This window comes from Hemicordylus capensis, chromosome 2 (genome assembly GCF_027244095.1).
Source record: "Hemicordylus capensis ecotype Gifberg chromosome 2, rHemCap1.1.pri, whole genome shotgun sequence".
Taxonomy (NCBI): Eukaryota; Metazoa; Chordata; class Lepidosauria; order Squamata; family Cordylidae; genus Hemicordylus; species Hemicordylus capensis.
In genome coordinates, this window is record NC_069658.1 from 379,951,012 (window position 1) to 379,974,284 (window position 23,273).

Here is a 23,273-nt window from a genome sequence, read left to right on the forward strand (position 1 = left end):
CTATTGTGTCCAAATTAAGAGAGATGTTTTTAGCTTGGCAAGTAATCCAAAGTTTTGTCAAAAGACCCAAGGGATCCAGATCCTGTTAAAAAAAACCAGACCTCGTGTTTTGACCAACTGGGAACATTTTCCATCACAGCGGCAAACCTCCTAGGAGAAAAGAGTTCCATATTTATAAAGCAGCCACTGACATCTCTTTCTTACATAAAGCACTTCCTACAAGATGGCCCGATCCACCCCCAGCACAGTACTACCAGTGACTGTTGCTGGTGTCTATCTTATGTTTTGTTTTAGAATGTGAGCCCTTTGGGGACAGGGAGCCATCTTATTTATTTATTCTCTGGATTATCTGGACCCTTTTCAATCTGGCTTCCGCCCCGGGTATGGGACTGAGACTGCCTTGGTCGCTCTAGTGCAGGGATTCTCAAACTTGGGTCCTCAGGTGTTATTGGACTTCAACTCCCATAATCCCCAGCCTCAGTGGCCTTTGGTTGGGGATTATGGGAGCTGAAGTCCAATAACACCTGAGGACCCAAGTTTGAGAATCACTGTTCTAGTGGATGACCTACGCCGGGAACTAGACAGGGGGAGTGCGACCCTGTTGGTTCTGCTGGACCTCTCAGCGGCGTTCGATACCATCGACCATGGTATCCTTCTGGGCCGCCTCTCGAGTATGGGAATTGGAGGCACTGTGTTGCAGTGGTTCCGGTCCTTTCTTGGGGGGAGGGTCCAGAAGGTGGTGCTGGGGGATTACTGCTCGGCCCCGTGGCCGTTGGCCTGTGGGGTCCCGCAGGGATCGGTCTTGTCCCCCATGCTGTTTAACATCTACATGAAGCCGCTGGAAGAGGTCATCCGGGGACTTGGACTGTCGTCAGCAATATGCGGATGACACTCAGCTCTATCTCTCCTTGTCATCTGATCCTAGGGAGGTGGTGGATGTCCTGAATCGGGGGCTGGATGTGGGCTAATAAACTGAAATTGAATCCAGATAAGACGGAGGTACTGTTGGTCAGTAGGAGAGCCAATCAGGATGAGGAGATTTTACCGGTTCTGGATGGGGTTGCACTCCCCTTGAAGGAGCAAGTACGCAGCTTGGGGGTACTACTGGACCCGGCTCTGCTTTTGGAAGCTCAGGTAGAGGCGGTGGCCAGGGGTGCCTTTGCACGGCTTCGGCTAGTGTGCCAGCTGCGTCCCTTTCTCGAGAAAGCAGATCTGGCCACGGTTACCCACGCCTTAGTCACGTCGCAGCTGGATTACTGTAACGCGCTCTACGTGGGGCTGCCCTTGAAGAATATCTGGAAACTGCAGCTAGTGCAAAACGCGGCAACGAGGGTTTTATCCGGAGCTGCCCGTTGGGAACATATCACCCCCATTTTGAAAGAGCTGCACTGGCTGCCGGTTCATTTCCGGGTCCAATTCAAGGTGCTGGTTTTGACCTTTAGAGCCCTAAACGGTTTGGGCCCGGGGTATTTGAGGGACCGCCTGCTCCCAAGGGTTGCTGCCCGCTTGACGAGGACATCTGAGGAGGCCCGGCTGTTGTGCACTCAGGACAGGGCCTTCTCTGTTGCTGCTCCTAGACTCTGGAATGCTCTCCCAGTGGCCATTCGTTCCTCAGACTCCATCACGGCTTTTAGAAAGGCTTTTACATAATCGTTTTTACTGTTGCTTATGTGTGTTTTTATCTGTTGTTTTATCTTGTTTGATATGTTTTTAGCTTGGTGTTTTTATTCCTTGGTGTTTTTATTGCTTTTATTGTATGTTTTAATTTTTGTAAACCACCTTGGGGTTTTCTTTTAACGAAAGGCGGTATAGAAATGTAAAAATAAATAAATAAACAAACAAACCGCCCTGAGCCATTTTTGGAAGGGCGGTATAGAAATTGAAATAATAATAATAATAATAATAATAATAATAATAATAATAATAATAATAAACAAACCAGTCAATAACACCTGTCTGACTGTGTAAAATAATAATAATAATATTACAAGAGAAGAAAAACCAATCTAAGTGTTGCATGGATTGACTACAAGAAAGCCTTCGATTCATTGCCTCACACATGGATACTAAAATGTTTAGAAACAACTGGTGTCAGCAAAAACATTCAGATATTTATTTTTAAAAAAGCAATGAGCATGTGGAGTACACAGTTAACAATCAATGGCGAGACACTTGGACAGGTTAGCATTAGAAGAGGCATTTTCCAAGCGACTCACTATCCCCTCTGTTGTTTGTAATCGCCATGACCCCACTTTCACAAATACTAAACAAAAATAGGCCTCGGCTACCAAACATCTAAAACATCAAGTAAAACAAACCATCTGCTGTACATGGATGATCTGAAGTTGTATGGAAAGTCCCAGTCAGAAATTGAATCACTGCTAAACACTGTCGGTATATTCAGTAGCAATATAGCAATGGAGTTTGGACTAGACAAGTGCGCTGCATTAATAATGAACAGAGGAAAAATAACAAAAACTGAAGGAATAGGACTGCCCAACGGAAGCAAGATCAAGAACCTGGAAGAGAAAGAACATTACAAATACTTGGGCATTCTCCAGGCTGATAGCATTGCACACACTGAAGTTAAAAAAGAAAAATTGGAAGTGAATACATCAAGAGAGTTAGAAAAATCCTCAAGTCCAAACTCAATGGCGGGAACACCATACAAGCCATAAACATCTGGGCTATACCTGTTATCAGATACACTGCAGGAATAATAGACTGGACCCAGGCAGAGCTAGAGACGCTGGATCATAAGACCAGGAAAATCATGACCATCCATCATGCTCTGCACCCCTGCAGTGATGTAGATAGGCTATACCTCTCTCGCAGCTCAGGTGGAAGAGGAATGCTGCAAGTCCATCAAACAGTAGAGGAGGAGAAAAGAGGCCTTGAAGAATATATCAAGGACAGTGAAGAAGATGAACTTCAAATGGTCAAGAATGAGAAACTATTCAACTCCAATGAAACAAAGCAGGCCTACAAGAAAGAACAAGTCAAGAACCGAGCAGAAAAATGGAAAAATAAGCCCCTGCATGGTCAATATTTGCACAATATAAGTGGAAAATCAGACATCACCAAAACCTGGCAATGGCTTAAGAATGGCAACTTGAAGAAAGAAACAGAGGGTTTAATACTGGCTGCACAAGAACAGGCACTAAGAACAAATGCAATAAGAGCCAAAGTTGAAAAATCCACCACAAACAGCAAGTGCCGCCTTTGTAAAAAAGGAGAAGAAACCGTGGACCACCTAATCAGCTGTTGTAAAAAGATTGCACAGACTGACTACAAAGAAAGGCATGACAAGGTAGCAGGGATGATACACTGGAACATCTGCAAAAAATAGAATTGGTGGGACCATAAAATTGAAAAAGTTGTAGAAAATAAAGATGCAAAAATATTATGGGACTTCCGACTACAAACAGACAAACATCTGCCACACAATACACCAGATATAACTGTGGTCAAGAAGAAAGAAAAACAAGTTAAAATAATTGACATAGCAATACCAGGGGATAGCAGAATAGAAGAAAAAGAAATAGAAAAAATCACCAAATACAAAGATCTACAAATTGAAATTGAAAGGCTGTGGCAAAAAAAGACCAAAATAATCCCAGTGGTATTTGGCGCCCTAGGTGCAGTGCCAAAAGACCTTGAAGAGCACCTCAACACCATAGGGGCCACAGAAATCACCATCAGCCAATTACAAAAAGCAGCTTTACTGGGAACAGCCTATATTCTGTGACTATATCTATAACAAAGCAACAGCATTGACAATAAAATTCAGCCATCCCAGGTCCTTAGGAAGAACTCGATGTCTGGATAAAACAAACCAGTCAATAACACCTGTCTGACTGTGTAAATAAATAAATAATAATACAAGGAAAGCACTTTTGTGTAGGAAAAAGCGAGAAACTTGTGCATAGATTGTTCTGTGCAATGGCCACAACCCACTTGTTCTGGAACAGAGGTATGTGCTAGATAACACAGGAGTGACAATCTACCTTGGGTCTCCGTACATTTTTTCTAGCTGGAAAGACTGAGTCTGTAGCAGTGTTGCAGTGGTTCTGAGAAACACCTCCTGTTATGCCTGCCCCATTCATATTTGGTGTATGAAGAGTACTATTTTTTTAAAAAACATTCCATATAAAAACAAATAATAAATGGAGTGGGGTTTTTAAAAGTAGAGCTGTCAGGTTGCAAGCCAGAGATGTGATGTATGCTTTTAAAATGTTGGCATCTGCAGGACACAAGGCAACAACTTCTCTTGCTACAATCCTGAAGCAGTCACAAGGCTAGTCCTCCTTGCCCACTCCTGGCCAAAAAATAAAGTCCCCTTGCTATAGCAAGCAAGGAAGGGAAATAGGCAATGGGGAGAGGCAACGGAGAGAGGAAATAGGCAACAGGCAACATGCTAGGAGAAGCTATGGTTGCATCGTTTGGTGGAAGATGCTAGCAACCCCCAGCCCAAGGGTAGAAATCCAATCCTGAGTGCAAAGGAAAATCTATCCACTGAGTCTACACAAAAGACGTATTAGGCCTAGATCCTCTACCATCTAACATCCTATCTCTACTTGTAGCAGTCTTTGTTACCTCCAAGAAGAGCATACTTGCTCCTTGCTCCAAATAGTCTAAGTTCACAACGTACCAGAATATGGAGCAGAACCATCTTGGATGTGGGAGATGGGAAGGTTGGTTTGATGAAAACTGATCCCTTCTCACAGTGCAAAAAGAGCAATTGTTTTCAGCTCAATGTTTCAAAAATATAGGCTGTGTTCTAGAGATGTTTATACAACTGTGTTATTCTGTAAGGCATGCAACTTCTCTAATAATAGAAAATTACATCTGGCAGTGCCAGGAGATGGCCCTGGCTCTTCAGGCCAGACAGAGCTCCTGTCCTGGGGCATCATTGCACAATGGGAAGATGGTAATGGAATGGGGAGGGAGGAGTATTGGGTGAAAAGGTCAGGCAATGTCATTATATTTATTCAAAATAATTTATACCACAGCTCACCCAAAATTTCACAGCAGTTTACAAAAATTAAAAGCGTATCCAACAAAATCAGCCATAAACAAGTAGAATACAGCATAAACTAAAACCAAAATAATTAACCAACAATGAAATAGCAGTGGTGAAAAAAGAAGGAAATCCTGAACAAAAGGATGGCAGTGGTTAATCAATAGTTCTCAAAGGCTTTCCAAAAATGGAAGCTTTGTACACATCTCTGGAAAGACAGCAGGGAGGAGACTACAGTAAGGGTGTGCACAGAACCGGTTTGGCCAGTTCAGTTTGAATACGAACTGGATTCGAACCAGCCTGGTCCAGTTCCAGGTTCGGTCAAACCGGGTCCAGCTCTGTTCAACCCTTGAACCAGGCTGAACCAGCTCATGGACCAGCTCAGGTATACTTGTAAAGGGGAATACTTGAGGATTCCCCTTTACAAGTAAAGGGGGCATCCCTAAAGGTGCCGGGCAGGGGGGTTGTGAAAGAAAGCAGCCTGTATGCCTTTATCGGAGGCAGCAGAATAGGCAGCATAGGCAGCAGTGGAGAAGCATCGGAGGTGGCAGGGGCGATGGCATGGGCTCCTTGAAGTCCCCCGCCGGCTTCCCAAATGAAAACCTGGGCCAGCTGTGGCCCGGTTCAGGCCTCTGCACATGTGCAGAGGCCATTTCCGTGATATCTGCAGCACCGTGCGATTTGCGTGGTGATGTAAATGGCCTCTGTGCATGCGTGGAAGTCACAAAAATGTCCTGTGAGCATGCGCAGAGCCACAGCCAGCCCAGGTTATCATTTAGGAGGCTGGCAGGGGGCTTTGAGGAGCCCACACACACACCACCTCCAATGCTTCTCCTCTGCTGCCTATCCTGCGGCCTCTGCTAAAGCTTTGGAGGTTGCTTCTCTCACTACCACCCCCCGGTGCTTTTAGGACTGTTTAGGGATGGCCCCTTTACTTGTAAAGGGGAATCCTCAAGGATTCCCCTTTACAAGTATACCTGAGCCAGTCTGTGAGCCGGTTCTTTGGACCGGCCCGCAGTTCAAACTTGGATCGCCCACCACTTTGGGAGACTGGTCCGATTCAAACTCAGACTGGCTGAACTGGGCCGGCTCGATGTCTAGCCTGGCTCAAAGCAAGCCAGTTGCATATCCCTGCTATACAGGGCTGTCTTAAAAGAGAGTTCCAGAAGAGCAGGGCTAAGATCAAAAAGGCCCTGCTCCTAGTTTCATATGAGTCATGAAAATTGGAATCCAGAGCAGGGCCTCAACAGAAGATTTCAAGTGTGGCAGGGGGAGGCTCGTATAGGAGATATTCCCTGAGATAATAAAGACCCAAGTCATTTGGGACTTTACAGATTACAACCAGCACTTGGAATATTTTCAATGGGCTGCGTGTGTGTGTGTGTGTGTGTGTGTGTGTGTGTGTGTGTGTGTGTGTTGTACTACTTACACCTCCCAATTATGTTTGTCTTTCAGCCTACCTGATCCCAGGCCTTTGCTGCAATACACATTATCACCAACAAAGCTGGGTCATGTCTGCCCAGGTAGGAGTTTTTCATATGAATAAAAGGTTAGTCAAAGGTTGTGAAGTTTGGGTTATGTTCTGAAAAATCACAGTTGGCCACAGTGCCATGGAGGGGAACAGGGAGCAGGAGCCTTGAGAAGCCAATATATCCAACCAGATCCAACTGTCATAGAGAATTATGGGAGAATGCAGCTGACTGAGGGAGCGAAGCACCAAGCACGGAGGAACCAGAAGGCCTCATGTATAGGAGGACAACTCTGTGGAAACTGAGAGGAGGGAAGGAAGGGAGCTAAGGTGTGTCAGTTCTTCCCATGCCCTCTTCCCCAGCTGATCTCCTGACTCTGACATTTCCTCAGGTGCTGAAGAAGAAGAGTCTTGGAAATGCTAAGCGCCCACGAAAACTGTTCCTGTGCTCACTCAGGGCCCTGTCCATGCCTGGTCGGCAATACCAGGCACTGCCTAGTGCTTTCTTTGGTGACTATGATGCCAGCAACCGCTACTCCAGCATGAGGACAACCAAGATCCCTCATTCAGTGAGTGAGTGAGTGACATGATACCCCAAAGCCCTTCTGTGTCTCTACATCATGCTGTCCCATCTGTTGAACTTCACCCCAATCTGACTTTTCTCTTCTGTCATCCGAGGTTTGCCGTGTTTCTCCCCTTACCACCCCATGTACACATTTTCTTGGACCCTCGGCCAAGATTTACTGGGCACATTGCCTGATGTTGCAATATGGTGCTGCTGTAATCGAGGGCCAGGAGTTGGTGGCACAGTTGAGCTTCTAAAGCTGCACTAATCCCCCCAGGATCCCTGTGCCCCAGAGGATTCACTCGCCACCTGTTGAACCCAACTGCCAGCCAACTGCACCAGCTGGGTCAGCCAACAGCTGTTCCTCACATTGTTCCCGAAGAAGTCAGAGACTCCATGGCCCAGGCCTGCCCACCTACCCACCTGACTGCTTTCTCCCCCAGTCTATATCTGTGAGACGTTTTCTGCTAGTCCCTCTCTTTGGCTTCCAGTTAAACTTTCCCTCACTGCCTAAGTTCTCCCTTTCCCACAAGCACCTTAACAGTACTGAAGATAGTTGTTGACAGGCCTGCCCACCACCATTCTTCCAACCTTAACAACCACAGAACAAAGGGCTCCCCAGAATCAAAACTTAGATTCTATCTGCCTCATTCAGTGAACATGCCCCTTCTTGTCCCATTTTGTCCCCATGTCCCATAGGCCATACCTCAGTGATAGAGCATAGGTTTTGAATGCATAAGATCCCAGGTTCAATCCCTGGCATCTCCAAGTAAGGCTGGGAAAGATCCTTGTATAGAACCCCTGGAGAACTGCTGCCTGTCAGCATAAAGCATATTGAGCTAGATGGACTAAAGCTCTGATTCAGTATAACACAGCTTTCTGTATTCATTAAATCTCTGTGCCTTACCATAAGAAAGGAAAATGTAGACTAGGGACAGGATCCATGGATCCTATTGGTGAAGAGAGACTACTGGTTGCTTCCTTTGATCCTTTCATTCCTATAGTGGTGGGGGTAGAACCTCATCAGAGGTGTTCCCTCACTTCTGGGGTAGGGGACTAAGTATGAAAGGGATTAAAAACCCAAGAAAAGAAGAAGAAGCCAGTTCATGTTCATGTAATGGTTAAGGAACTGACAAGTGACCGTTTACTTTGAACCCATCAGTCCTGACCAGTGGATTTTTCTTCCTTTTACTGCACCAAGCATTTCTTTGCACAGAAGTCCAGCAATGACCTTTTATTACATCTCTAGGAAAGGTGGCAACCTTATGCCCATGTAGTACAGTGTGTTCTTGATTGGGTCATGGTTTGGCTGACCAGACAGTAGTATCCAGTCTGCCAGAACAGCCCAAAGGGCTGTGAGTCAGCTTGACAGGAAGAACTTCGAGCTGCTGGACCGGCAGGGAAGTCCTTGGCTAGCCCAGCAATACCAGGCCTCAGCCTGACTCCAAGTGAGAGGCATAGTTCTGTATCAGACTTGAAGTGGAACCTAGTGACATTTTGACCTTCCTAGAAGTTTGGCTGTTGCTGTATTAGAGCAAAGAAGTGAAGCGGGTTGCTTGAATGAGACCAGCCCCAAACATGAAATCCATTTCCATCCCTGTGAAGGAAAGAGGAGTGCTTTCTGACTTCCATTGCAGTACAAGGCATGTGTATGCATAGGCACAAACACACACCCGCTTACGCACACGCACACACTAATGAAGTGTGTGTTGGCTCTTTTGATACAATTATCCGGGATAATCTTTATGCAGATTATGGGGATCCGATGGACAGAGCAGATTGGAGGCCTGTGTTTATTAAAATATGGATTTTGATCCCTGTGCAGAGAGTGAGGCCATGCGGGGGAGGGGTGACATTGAGCCAGGGAGGGGGTGCTTAGTGCTGCAATTCTGTATAAATCACTAAGAGCAGCCCACATCAGGGTTGTCACAGTGGGCACAGGGCAGGCAAAGTGCACTGTGCTGAGAGGTCCTGTATACAGCCAGCCCAGCGGGATCAACAGCTTTGTTGCTGGGGGAAGGAATCTATTTCCAGCTGTGTGTTCAGAAGGGGTGTCTCACAATGACAACAGTTGAAGCCAAAGCTGAAGAGGAGGAGAAAAAGGAGCCAGACTCAGAGCCAGCATCTGCTCCGGCTCCCGAAGCAGCATCAGAACCAGCACCAGAAGCGCCAGCAGAGCCAGCAGTACCAGCATCCAACCCATCGAGTGGGGTAAGGCTGGACGAGGGCATAATGGATGGTTAATAGAAGGTTCCTGACATCAGATCTAATTTTTTCACAGCAGGGGCTTGGGATTGCCCATGGAAACCATGGAGATTGGGCCCTGGAGGAAAAACAGCAATATGACTCCTAAAATACAGTTGGATGGTAGAATGCAAAGGGCTGGAACTTACATGAGGACAGGATTCAGGAGTGTTTGAGGACTATTCAAAGAAAAAGGCACCTTTTGAATAGTTCTCCACTGGTCACCCTCTGCCGTGCCTAGTCCTGCTGGTTCTCTCACACTCCTTTCATATTGTGCTTGACTGCCATCTTGCTCTCCTTGATTGATTTTGTCTCCATATTCCATCTTTCCTCTCCCCCACTGCCCAAATAGCCATTCTGGGGTGGCTTCGGTACTCTTCCCATGAACTTTCTAATAGTATTGATATGTTTTTCTTCTGTAGGTATGAGTACAGTGGTGTGTTTGTGTCATCAGTACCCATGCTTTCTTCTGGTTCACTCACGTATGCACTCAGTGCCCCGTCCCTCAGTTATATCATTTTATGTATGTATGTATTGATTGATTTGATTTGATTTGATTTGATTTCTATACCACCCTTCCAAAGATGGCTCAGGTCAGGATGGTTTACACAGAGAAATAATTAATAAATTAAATGGCTCCCTGTCCCCAAAGGGCTTACAATCTAAAAGAAACATGAGATAGACACCAGCAACAGTCACTGGAGGTACTGTGCTGGGGCTGGATAGGGCCAGTTACTCTCCCCCTGCTAAATAAAAGAGAATCACCACGTTGATGATATATGAACATATGAAATGTTTCCATTGAAAAACACTGCTTGAAGTGATGTGAGCTGTTATTAGAACTCTGTCTGTGGGTTAGGTTAAAGTAGCTGAATCTTTAGTTAGTTTCTGCGCAGCAGATAGACAGATGTCAGTCTGAGCCCTGAAGTGGGACCGCCCCTGTGGGCTATTGCTCAGCCTGTTGTGTATTATGAGAGGCAACAACCGGGATAGAGAATTCTTCCCCTAGCGGAGAGCAATGCAGTCTTTCTCCCTGCAGATAATTGAACTGATACATAGAGACAAATACAAAAATCCCTGACCTGTACAAAACATTTTCCTCCATTCCAGAAAGAGCAAAGGAGACTCTCGTTTCAGAGAGTTGGATCCTCTTATGCATGTAAGAATATAAACCTACCTTTACTGAGTCAGACCGTTGGCCCATCTAGCTCAGTGTTGTTTACAGTGACTACAGCAGCTCTCCAAGGGTTTCAGGCAGAAGTCTTTCCCAGCCCTACTGGAAGATGTCAGCGATTGAACTCAGGACCTTCTGCATGCAAAATATGTGCTGTACCACTGAACTACAGACCCACAAAAAGTGCTTCACTAAATCAAACAGCATCTTCCTATATCGCTGCTGCCCAATATAGGTGTTTCCCATGGGAAACACCTATATCGGGCAGCAGCGATATAGGAAGATGCTGAAAGGCATCATCTCCTACTACGCAGGAGATGGCAGTGGCAAACCCCTCCTGTATTCTAGCAAGGACAACCACAGGGCTCTGTGGTCGCCAGGAGTCGACACTGACTCAATGGCACACTTTACCTTTAATCAAATACTGAAGACAAAATGACCCCAATAATAGTTTTTAAAAAGAGAGACATTTGACTACTCCTATTTAGGGTAAAAATTCTTCTAATGGTTACTGTTTATACCACATAAAAACATATATATCAATGATATCTGGTATCAGTAATGATCACCAAAGTTAATTTATATGGAATCTAACAAGTTTTTGATACTTTATTCAGGCACTGTTCCTTTGAAATCAAAATCTTCTGGAGATGATGATGTTGTTTGTTATTAACAACAGCCAGCATGATGCACACAGCTCATGGAGACAGAGTGACTTGTGGAGCTGCTGCTGCAGACAAGGAAACAGCAGCACCACAGGAGAAAATGAGTGGCAGGGCTACTAGCATTACCGTATTTCTTCCCCTTGTGAATTGAGAAATGTGTACTAACACTGGTAGCCTACCACCCCTTCTGTAAAGCACCTCCTCAACGTACTTCATACAGCAACAACAAAATGCAGCTACTGTGTTGTTAAAACAGGGTTGGGGGTCATTTAGACGTTAGTATCTTGGATATATAGTGCTTCCTTTGCCCCTTCTAACTGGCTCCAATACCATTTAAATGAAACTCTCAAATTTATCAAAGAAATGGGGAGGGGAGAGAGAGAAATATGAGGAGAGGTTGAAATAGGACAGAATGACTGACCCCTTTATGGCAGAAGAAAACACAGTAGAATATGAAGTGGCACAGGTAAGGAGGAAACTGTAAATATTTTTATACCCTTTGGGAGTATTGGAATGCCCATGCATTGTTAGAATGTTCAATCAAGTACACATCGTTGGAAAACACCAAAATATGAATTCCAGAGGTATTCCTAAGAGTTTTGCTATAACCTCCCCCACACACATACACCCTCTCTCTCTTGCTCTCCCCTTCCCTCCCTCCCCCCCCTCTCTCTCTCACACACACACACACTCTCTTTCCCTTTTTTCATGGAAATGCAAAAGAAAAATGCTGACAATGTGATATGCAGATGGATGGGGTAGCAGCAGTTTTGCAGCGAGATCTAGATTACTTGGTCAGGGCCTTTCCAGCCACATGTGGTTTAACATAGTTTGAGGGAGAAAAAAACACATGCACAGGAAGCGACAACTGAACAGAGATTTGTCTTGTGAAAAGAAAGGAATCCAAAAAGCTTTGAAGGGTCATAGTGGAAATGCACATTCTGTCTTTGAACATCCAGGTCAACATGGTGGCAACATAAGGCAAATTCAAGAATGCAGTCCATGCAAAATGGCAGATGAGAGGAAGATTAATAATGGAAGTTAAATCCTGTACATAGCCCTGGTGAGAGGTTGATGAGAATGACACTGTGTCCTTGGTGTCTTCATTTTAGAGGATGTTGAAAACTCAAACGAGTGTAGAGAACAGCAGACAAATATCTTAGGGTTAGAAAATAAACAGATCTGTTAGTGAAAAGTAGTTTAGCTGCCTGGGACAGAATCCCAAACCACCTCAGTAATCACTTTGAATATTCAAGTCTGTGGCTGTAAAATATCCAGAGCAAGGCTGTATCTGTTAATTAGCACCCTGCTGCCAGCTAGGGGTATGCACAGACCATAGTCTGAGCTGCAGTCCAAATTTGGATCGGTCTGCAGTCCGGTAAACCGATCCATCCTGGTTTGGCCAAACCATGGACCAGCCCGGTCGTTCGAAGCAATGCCGGGGGGTAGTGAGCAGCATGTTTAAACATGAGGATGCAGGTCCTTATCAGCATGACTACCACTCCAGGCAGTTTCCTGCTGCAGCGGCGCTCCCCCACAGCAGCGCGGGCCGAACCAATTCACCCAACCATGGACTAGTCCGAATTCGAACCGCAGACCAGACCAGGGTCCATGCACACCCGTACTACCAGCCATAGTATGTAAACCTGCATACATACAAACTCATATATTTGCAGCCAAATGCATCCATCTGGCTGATCAACTGATCAATCACAATGCATTTCCGTCTTCTCTACAGCAGGGTGAATAGAATTCACTGTTAGGAAGTCTTGCCCAGATGAAATTAATGCCTTAATTCTTAACACTTGCTGGCTTTGCTGTAGTACTGACATTCCTGCCTCCCCCTCCCTGCAAGACCTATTACTTCCCCAACAGTTTAGCCTCAATCCTCTCTCTATCAGCGTAAGCCTGTCAGTTTTTGGTTGCTGCTTTCCAGCAGGGTGGTTTGTTCTGTTTACCTTCTTTGGCTTCTAATGTACCCTCAGCAGGGTACATTTTCACACCTAAACATCAGGGTTTTTAATGCGGTGGGGTGGGGTGGGGTGGGATGGAGTCTCAATTTCAGTGCTGAGTGCTGGGACCCAGTACTGTCCCCAGTTTCATAGATGGCTCCACCCACCACCTGACCTCTAGGCCCGAGATGCTATTGACTCCTGGCCAGCATTTTAATCCCTGTGTAACTGCCTCGTCCAATTCACCTTTTCCACTACCCTTCACTCCATTCATCTCTGTGTTGTGTAATTCCCTTATTATAAGCCCTCATTGTCTGCCTCTGGCCAGGTCTCCTGCCCCACCCAAACACTCCCCTGTCCCATCAGTGGCTCCTCCTTATCTCACCACTTTGTACTTGGCTCCCTAACCCTCATTCTCTTCCCCATGCAAGTGCTGGAAACTTCAGAGGAAATAGAAAGTAGGGGCAGGGCAGGGCCCTGGGCAACTGAGACCTGTTTCTTCACATTTGTATTCTGTAGTACACTTCTGCCTTTGTTAGCTTTTTATGAAGTTATGGCTAAAAGGTATGGGAGGTAGGTTTTCTCAGTCTATGTTATTGAACAGGACAAGCCATTCATTTGCTCACCCACCCTGTCCCTTGAGCCTGGGTGGTCAGAGAAGCAAACTGACAGTCGATGTCACTGCTTTGCATGTTAGTTTTTTATAAATTCTGGTGGCTCAGACAGGGGCGTAGCAAGGTTGGAGGGGGCCCAGAGACAAGATTTTAAAATGCCCCCCCCCCCAAAGTCCAGGGCCTCCGCACACCCCAGGCCCCCAAGGATTTAAGTCTGATATTCCAAAATAAGTATGCTGCCTGCAAATACATTTCACTGAATACACACACACACACACACACATCACAATATATAGTGATATACATTGAGTACTATACATTTGTATTACTTTTAATGCCTAGAACACACTAGAAAGATGAATTATTAAAATGGGCCCCTCACTGCAAATTAGCAAAGGAGACTTTCAACCATGCAGGGTGAACCTATGTTTGTTTTCCCAGAATTCTGAACAAATTCAGTCAAGTTTGATTGCAGGAGGTTTTTCACAGGAGGCTTTTAAAGCCCTTTAAGACACATCTCCTTTGGAATGGAGGTGCTGCATTCACATGTTGGCCAGATTTACCCTGAAGTCCCTGCGAGTTCTTGGGGAGCAGTTCACACACAAGAAAAATAAAATAAAAGCACCACACATGCTTCACAGTTCTCACTCAGACCTTCTGGGTTGCAAAACAACTTGAACATAAGTGCATTTATAAATGAATGAATGAATAAATAAAATTAATAAAATACTGTTCCAGAAGTTTTTGCAATTTTCTGCCATGAAACAAGCCACTTATAGGACTTTTTAGATAGTTTTTTTTAAGTCAGCAAATTTTCCAAGCTGTTTCAAAATAAATATTCAGAGACTTCTCGGTCCCTCCCCCCCCATCCAAGCCCTATGGCAAGCAGATCCCTATATATGGGGGGGGGCGGGAAAGGTAACCACAAAAAGGAGTTCACACTCTACCTGGCAAATGCTGGTCTGGGTTAAGCAGGGCAGCAAGGGGTCTTCTGCTGCAGAGAACACTCTGGCTGCCTCCTCCTTCCTGGCTTGCTTGGGCCCTACTCGAGTTCAGGCTTCACTGCAGCCTACACGGAGGCCTCCATGGAAGCCCCACCCACCCGCCGATCAGCTGAGAGGCGGGAGAAAAGGAGCTCTTTGCAGCTTGCCTGCTGCTTCCATTTCGGGCCAGCAGAACAAGCAGGAGAGACGGCGAAGAGGGCAAGTGGCTGAGGGGCCTTGGGGCTGGGCAGGGGGCAATGGGGTGTCACATGAGGTGCCCCTGGGGTGCCCCTCCAGGCAGTGGGGCCCCCAGACAACTGTCTCCCCTTGCCCTATCATTGTTACGCGCCTGGGCTCAGACCAGCTGGACATATTCCCCATTTGGTTTAGTCACCAATAGGAGTAGCTTTGACACAGACCTGCCAACTGTTCCACTTGGAGTAGAGCCTGCTGATCATAGTGTTGATCTACCACCCTATGACTCTTATCTATTAGCTTATGTTTGCCCAGAGAATCTCAACTCTTGGTGCTCTTAACTGTGAACTGGTAAATATAATAGTTTAATGCTTCTGCAGCTTACAGTGCAGTCAGAGACTCCTTGTATTGTTTTGGAGAGCCAGGGGGAAACATGGAGAAATCCAGCACTGCTCTTCTTAAGACCAGGAAGAGTAAAGGTGGATTTAGTCATATGAAGAGAAAGAGAATGCAGTGCTTTCCTAAATACATGATCCAGGGCTTGGGAGAGCAAGGGGAAGAGGAACCAGTTGCAAGGGAATTGCTGGAGAGGTTACACTTGTAAAAATCACAAGCTTCCACAAACATGCATGGAGAGAAAATTGTTTGCAAATAAGTCCTGACTCCCTGGTTGTGTTTTTGTATGTGTATCCGTGCAATGCATTAGATAAATCACAAGACACTAGAACAGAGAGATATACAATAACTACATTTTGGACCTGTGCGCCTAAAGGCAATGAAAAATGCCTTTCAGAGAGCTATAATAAAAACATAGATGTGCTGCTGCCCATCCTAGAAACAAGGAGTGGGACCCAAACCTACCCCTTCAGAATTTTGCACGTATCCAGATGTTATGCCATGACACAGAACAGGTTGCAGCGGTCTGTTTGTTGAGTGATACCAAACTCTACAGAATTAATCTTATATATATATAATTCTCTAAGGCGTACCCGTAGCTAATCCCATGTGTGGTAGCTCTCGCAAAAGTTCTCGAGCAGAAACACCATGGTGATTGGGCAGTGGGGATTCCATATGTAGATAGGAGGGAGGAGCCTGTGATACTGGTCGGAAGATGTTCTTGATTGTAGAGGAGGGGGATCTATATATATAAAAGGCTAGCGGGCAGGAGTCTGCAAAGAGGGGTTGTGAAGGAGGAAAGAGCCCCTTCTGGAGAAGGAGGCTGCTATTGTGTGAATTAGATGAGGAAACAAGATGAACAAAATCTGTTAACTCAGGAAGGGCAGGGAGGAGAGGGGGGGAAGAAAGACAGAGGGGAAGAGTGAGTGGAGGGGAAGAGAGAAAGAAGGAAGGGCAAGGGACGGGCCCGAGCCTGTCAGTGGCCTAAGGGGAATGAGTGGCTATGGTGGCACCTATTGGCAGCGAGGAAGGGCCCAGTCAACCTCTGCTGCTATTTGGGGATACTGAGGCCAGTGGCGAGGCAGGCAAAGGACAGGCCCAGGCCTGTCAGCGGCCTGAGGGGAATGAGTGGCCATGGCGGTGGCGGCAGCTAGGTGAGGCCCAGTCAACTACTGCTGGTGATGCTGTGGGAAGGAGAATGAACGGGGCTCAGGTGAGGGTGGGGAGGTCTCTGGGGATAGGGGGCTGCTGCTTGGCCAGCAGGCTCCAGCAGTGTTGCAGCCGTGACCAAGAGGGGTGAAGGGGGTGGAAGCAATTGGATGGAGGAGGAGGTGCAGGAGTGAGGCTCAGATGAGGGTGGAGAGATCTCAGGTGAGTGGGGGCTGTGGCAGGGGGTGAGGGGAGCAATCAAGTACTAGCATGCAGATGCTCTGAGTGGGTTAAGCTAGTTTAATGTAATTTACTTATGTTAATTATGCTCTGGGAACTTTTGTTGAAAAGTGGTATAAAATTATTGGTTATATTCATACATATTATAGTGTTATGTCTTCTTAAATTATTATTTCAGAGTATAGTGGGTTTTGATTTGTTTGAGTGGCTAACAGAATTTTGTTCATGTTTAATGGATGTATCTGAACCTACAATCATATTCCATGGAATCAGGATGCTATCTATATTGCATTGCATCTTTGACGATGAAGCCTTTGACACCAATTTGTATGATGGCACAGAGCATTCATTAACATTCCAACTGCTCGGGGACCTATGTCAGGATATTTGCAGTCCAGTTTCTCTGAGGGAAACAAGAATATCTTTGTAGGACAGAATGAGGAACAGGAAAAGGTCTCAGAAGATAGAAAAATTATGGAGCAAGGGGTCCAGGGGCAAGCTGAAGAAATGTAGCTAATGGACTAAGAAACAGAAACTGAGGGGAGGTGAAAAACAAAGGTTTGAGGTAAAGGGCAAAGGAAAAAGGAATCTGAGATAATTTCATATAGTGACTTGGAGCAGCCAGCCAATTCTTTGCCTGGAGATTCTCATTGTTCTTGAATATTATTTATTATGTTGTAACACATCTTGTTTAGCCAATGCAACATACATAGACCCATATGTTCATCCACAATCAACTACCAAATGTGGAGTGCTTCTTCCTGATGTGACACAAGACACCATTTTCTGAAGTGTTGGGGATGGTGGGGTAAGATTTGTGTGTTGTATAAGGAACCATTTTGAACTCTAGCGCTTATCAAAATTGTTCCTGAGAGGCCATTAGTTACTTCTGAGGCAAGAGCAGCAAGATTTTTCTAGGTGTGAGGGACTGCATCTGACCTTTGAACACTAGCTATATTTCTGCCCCCCACCCCTCACGTTACACTTGTCACTAATTATTTGAGCTCATAGTGTAAAGTGTACTCAGTGACTCTGGAGAGCTTATTATTGTCTGGGGTTGATTACTAAGCCAGACTTGATACACTAAAAGCCTCATTCTGCTCAGCAAACCATGACGCAGAGAACAAGTAGCACAACCCACTTAACTTGCTGCTTAACCTGGCAGAGGCTGGGACAAGCTGGAGCAGCTTGTTGTGCAATGAACTAAGAAACACCTGAACAGAAACCTCAAAAACAGGTAGGGATCAGCATTTGGCAATATACTGCAACTGGGATGGTTATACAACATGTGTTAGCAAATCCACCAAAGACCAGCATTTTGCCTACTAGGGGAGTGCTGAGCTTATGGTCTAACTAGTGCATCAGTGATTTAGGAGTTCTGGAGCCGTTTCAGGCCTCAGTGTGCAAATGTTTCATTTCCCTTCTTTATTGCCTTTGGTCTCCTCTCTAGTCCTTGCATAGATTTTAAGTTTCTAAGGGGGCCTGCAGTAAGGGGACCACACTAGTGCTCATACCCATCCTCCTCAGTTATGAGTGCAATCCTCCCTTACAGCAACTTCTCTTTTTTTTCCCCTTATGGGAAAAATCCAGTTTGCATACGCCAGGTGATGGAGACATCACACTTTCTGTTAGATCTGCTGATTACTGTAATTCTCCTCCCTGTTTCAAACTCCCTGTTTATAATTAAGATTTAATGCAGGAGAGAGGAACTAAATGCAACTACAAAACAGGATTGGTGTGTGTGTGTGTGTGTGTGTGTGTGTGTGTGTGTGTGTGTGTGAGAGAGAGAGAGAGAGAGAGAGAGAGAGAGAGAGAGAGAGAGAGAGAGAGAGAATCAATTAAACTTAATGAAATCACTTCAGTCCTTTTAGTCCAAGGTAAATGGGCTGGGTTTCTGCATTACAATGGTGTAGTACAACCAGTGTGGTGCAGTGTTAGAGTGTTGAACTAGGACCATGAAAAGGTAAAGTGTGCCGTCAAGTCGGTGTCGACTCCTGGCAACCACACAGAGCCCTGAGGTTGTCTTTGGTAGAATACAGGAGGGGTTTACCATTGCCTCCTCCTGCGCAATATGAGATGATGCCTTTCAGCATCTTCCTATATCGCTGCTATCCGATATAGTACCAGCAGGGATTTGAACTAGCAACCTTCTGCTTGTTAGTCAAGCATTTCCCCGCTGCAGCACTTAAGGTGGCTAGGACCAGGAATACCTGAGTTCAAATCCCCATTCAGCCATGAAACTCACTGGATGGCTTTGGGCTAGTCACTTCTTTCCAAGCCTAACTTACCTCACACGGTTGTTGTGAAGATAAACATAAGCATGTGCCCATTGCTCTGGGCTCCTTGGAGGAAGAGCAGGATATAAAAGTAAAAATAAACAAACAAAAACATACTACAGTATGTACAACATTATCTTGGAAGGTGTATGTGGGGTACCCTTTGGTTAAAACAAACATACATACATACCTATACATACACACATAATCTCCAGTGTGAGAGCACCATGCAGTGCTGTGCTTTTCCCAGTGCTGGAAGGTAGAGAGGCCTATAAGAATACCAGAGCCTTGTAAAACCCCCACACCATCTTGAAAGGTACCCGCAGAGCGCTGGGAAGTGTCATCTGCCCCAGCACTTTGGCCATAGAACTCTATGAGGAAGGTAATGGGAAGGATAACTCTTTCCCACGCACCTTAAAAGATGGTGCCAGGGCTCTACAGGGCTTTGTTATTCTTAAAGATCTCCCCACTGCCCCAGGAAAAGCACAGCATTGCATGAAGGTGGGAAATGGCTCTCACCCTGGAGATTGTTTTTTTAATCAGAGCCACCCTCTCTTGAAAAATTGTGAACATCGCTGACCTATGGAGTTTTCCCACTGTAAAAAGAGAGAGAGAGAGAGACTCTCCCCATCCAAGATCTAGGAGACAGGAGAGAAAGAATAATTGTTGTGTATGTTCCTGTCAAGCCTTTAGGAGGGTTGTGTGGTTGTCCTTCCTGTAGAATCTAGCAAGCTGTCTGTCCTGTTGCAAAAGGCTTTCTCAGCCCTCGTCCTGGGCAAGGCCTCTGGGCCTATAATATCCTACAAACATGCTCACACTTTGTGGGTATTTCCAGTGCAAATGCAGCAGTACCATGTGAGGATCCCATCGTTGTTGCCACTGTTAAGTCAGCGGGCCACACTGGACATGAATTCACTGTAACAGCTCCTTTATTATGCAAACAAGACACTTCAGACAGCTTGCTAAATCCTATGGGGAGAACAACCAGACAAGCCCCCTAGAGATGTGACGGGAGCATATACAAGTACAACATTAGTGATATGGGAACTGTGGGATAAATTGAGCTTTGTAAATAGTAAGTAAACTCAATTTCACTGAGATTACCTCAGTGTCGTTTTTCTCCATGCAATAGGTGTAATTAAAATGGCACACTCCATTGAAGTCAATGGGATCTTCGTGTTGCAGAAGTCAAGTGCAGTTTTCCTGTCAGCATTCTGGCAGTGGGGGATAGGCAGCAAGGACAGTGTCTTTCGAGTAATTCTGAAGAAGTGTGAGGGAGTCAAGTGCTTCTTGACTGATAAGACATAATGGGATGTAACAATCCTGAGCAGACTTACTCAGAAGTAAGCCCCCATACTGTTTCTCCCCCACATTGCTCTACCCACCCTCCTGGCTTCCACCCTTCCCTGAGAGAGTTCACATTCCATCATCACTAATAGAATTGACATTGGATTTGCAATAGAATCCACTAGCTGGCTCCAGAGGTGCTCTTACCCCTGGACTTCAGGGCTGAAGTCCATGGCCTCCACAGCCTCTGGGGGCCCTCAAATCCTCTTTAGTCTGTTCGGGGTGGGGTGGTTGCCCAGCCAAGCATGGTGATGCTTAGTTTGCAGGAGAGGGGGGCCCTCCAAAGGCCTTTAGGTCCTGGCTCCAAAATTACCTAGGTGCACCTCTGGATGGCTCCCCCTGCCGATGTCAGAGGACTGGCAAAATCTGTCAGAACTCTGGCTTCATTATCTAAACAGTCACATTCTGCATAATTTTGCCAGCACTGGTTACCCATAGATAGGCTTTAATGGGGCAGAAAAATCTTAACTTTTGAACCACTGGTCAAAACTTCACTAAACCAATGAAGGCTTGCCTTGCTAGACAAGCCTGAACAGATTACATCAGTCATTTTCATCAAAATTTGAAAGAAATATGATACACCTGGATAAAATTTGGACAAAAAAGGACCAAAGTGTCAATTTAACACTTTTTAACCTGCTGTAGTTGTGACATTTATTTATTTATTTATTTATTTATTTTATTCAATTTCTATGCCGCCCTTCCAAAAATGGCTCAAGGCGGTTTACACAGAAAAATAATAAATAAATAAGATGGATCCCTGTCCCCAAAGGGATCTTTCTAAGTGTTTCTTTCTAAAAAGAAACACAAGATAGACACCAGCAACAGTCACTGGAGGTACTGTGCTGGGGGTGGATAGGGCCAGTTACTCTCCCCCTGCTAAATAAAAGAGAATCACCACATTAAAAGGTGCCTCTTTGCCAAGTTAGCAGGGGTTATCAGATCTCCTTGAAATTAGTCATGTGTAGACTTTATCAAGTAGATCATACACCAAATTTCAAGTTATTAGCTTAACAGTTGTCATATGTATAAGCAATAGAATTTTGAGGCTTATAATGGGAGAACCCAATTTTTAATTTGGGGGGGGCGGGGGCTACTTTCCAGTACTCTTATGAGATCACCTGGCATTCCGTATGTGTGTTCGGCCATGTGTGTGTCCTCCCCACCATCAACTTCGCAATGCCTGGACCAATATGAACCAAATCAGGTACAGTTATAGGGACATCGAGGGACACCTCAAGGCATAATTTGTGATGGTGTCATCCACCCCAATTAAAGATGGCAGACATGTACACTTTTGAGGCAAAAGTGGGCTAACTTGTGGACTGCCTAACCGATTTGAACCAAATTTGCTACAGATGTTGGGACACCTCAATGGCATAGTTCATGATGATGTCATCCCCTTGATTAAAGATGGTGGGCATGTGAACATTTGAGGAGCAAGTGGGCTAACTGATAGACTGTCTAACCAATTTGAACCAAATTCGGTACAGTTGTAGTGAGTGACACAAAGGGACACCTCAATGGCATAGTTTGTGATGATGTCATCCACCCCAATCCAAAATGGCAGATGCATAAACATTTGATGTTCAAGTGAGAACCAATTTGGACCAATTTTGGTACAGTTGTAGGGACACATAGGGACACCTCAAACACATAGTTTGTGATGATGTCATCTACCCCAATTAAAAATTATGCACGCATGAACGTTTGAGGCGCAAGTGAGCTAACTTGTGAACTGCCTAACCAATTTGGTCCAAATTTAATCCAGTTGTAGGGATCATGAAAGGAAAGTAGGCAGATTAGTTCTTACTAGAACAACTTGTTGGTATTCGCTTTGACTGAAGTGCCCCTTTAATGTTGCAGGATGAGAGTCCCTGCCCCTACTCAACCCAGCATAGCTTCTCTCCTGTAGTTGGTGTGTGTGCTGAACTATTTTGGGACAGATAATTATTTTTCCCCCATAACTTTTACTATGAAAACTACTTTGAGAACTTTTTATGTTGAAAAATATACATAAATATGTGTACTAATTTAAAAAGTCATTACTTACAAAGCAGAGGAATCTAATAATGTTGTGCCCATTCTCAACTATATTCCCCTGCTAACTGGAGATATATGCACCTTTAAGTTGGTGAGGGTTTTATATTTAGCAGGGGAGAACAATTGCCCCTATTTGGCCCAGCACAGCATCCCTCCCAGTGGCTGTTGCTGGCATCTTATTTGTGTCTTCTTTTTATATTGTGAACCCTTTTGGGACAGGGAACAATCTTCTCATTCTTTTTCTTATGTAAACCACTTTGTGAACTTCTTGTTGGAAAGTAGTATATAAGCTGTTATTATAACTGTACAAAAAAAAATAGAAAACAAAAAATGTAAAAAAAACCCAACCCAAAACAAAACAAAACCCTAACATCCTACACAAGATTGTTTTAACAGGAAGCCTTAGTGCTGAAAATGTTAGCCAGCAAAAAGATTAGATAGGCCATCAAGATAATTAAGAATTATTGTTGTTCACTATGAAATTCATTTACATGTGATTAAAACGTATTAAAGTTCCCAAACAAGCGATACACAAGAAGGTTGGAAACTAATTTGACTCTACATTCAGAAGAGAGTCTATCATTGAAAAAAGTTGTTTAGTTTAAAAGGCTCTTTTACTAAAACCAAGTGGGACAAACTGTAATTTGTAGGCATTACAATTATAGGCAGGTCCTCTCATATACAGAAAAATCAGTCATCTTAATTCTACTGTAACATAACATTGCTCATAATGTTTTACTAATAGCACTAAGCCTGCAGCCCAAATATAGCTCTGTCACTCAGCATCTTAAAGCAAGATGTTTGCGGGGGCGAAATATCAATTGTTATTCCAGTAGCTGAGATGACACTCTTTAGGATTGTGTGGATATTCAAACAGGGTACAAATGAACACATGCCTGGCCCAGGGGGAAGAAAAATGGCATTGCATCTGATGGTCCCACC

The 23,273-nt window shown here is 44.9% G+C and overlaps 1 protein-coding gene across 7 annotated transcripts in view; it reads left to right on the forward strand.

Annotated features, from left to right (window-relative positions):
- Nucleotides 1–23,273, forward strand: part of PCP2 (Purkinje cell protein 2) — a 52,801-nt gene that overhangs the window by 3,645 nt on the left and 25,883 nt on the right. For 4 of the 7 annotated variants that reach the window (XM_053295674.1, XM_053295676.1, XM_053295680.1 and 1 more), the window contains 2 exons: nucleotides 6,476–6,543; nucleotides 6,881–7,057. In XM_053295674.1, the coding sequence (XP_053151649.1) occupies nucleotides 6,532–6,543; nucleotides 6,881–7,057 (189 nt within the window). In that variant the 5' untranslated portion in view covers nucleotides 6,476–6,531. Of the gene's footprint in view, nucleotides 1–6,475; nucleotides 6,570–6,723; nucleotides 6,819–6,880; nucleotides 7,058–8,990; nucleotides 9,265–23,273 lie in introns of those variants that run through there. The other 3 variants (XM_053295678.1, XM_053295679.1, XM_053295677.1) reach the window with 3 other exon arrangements.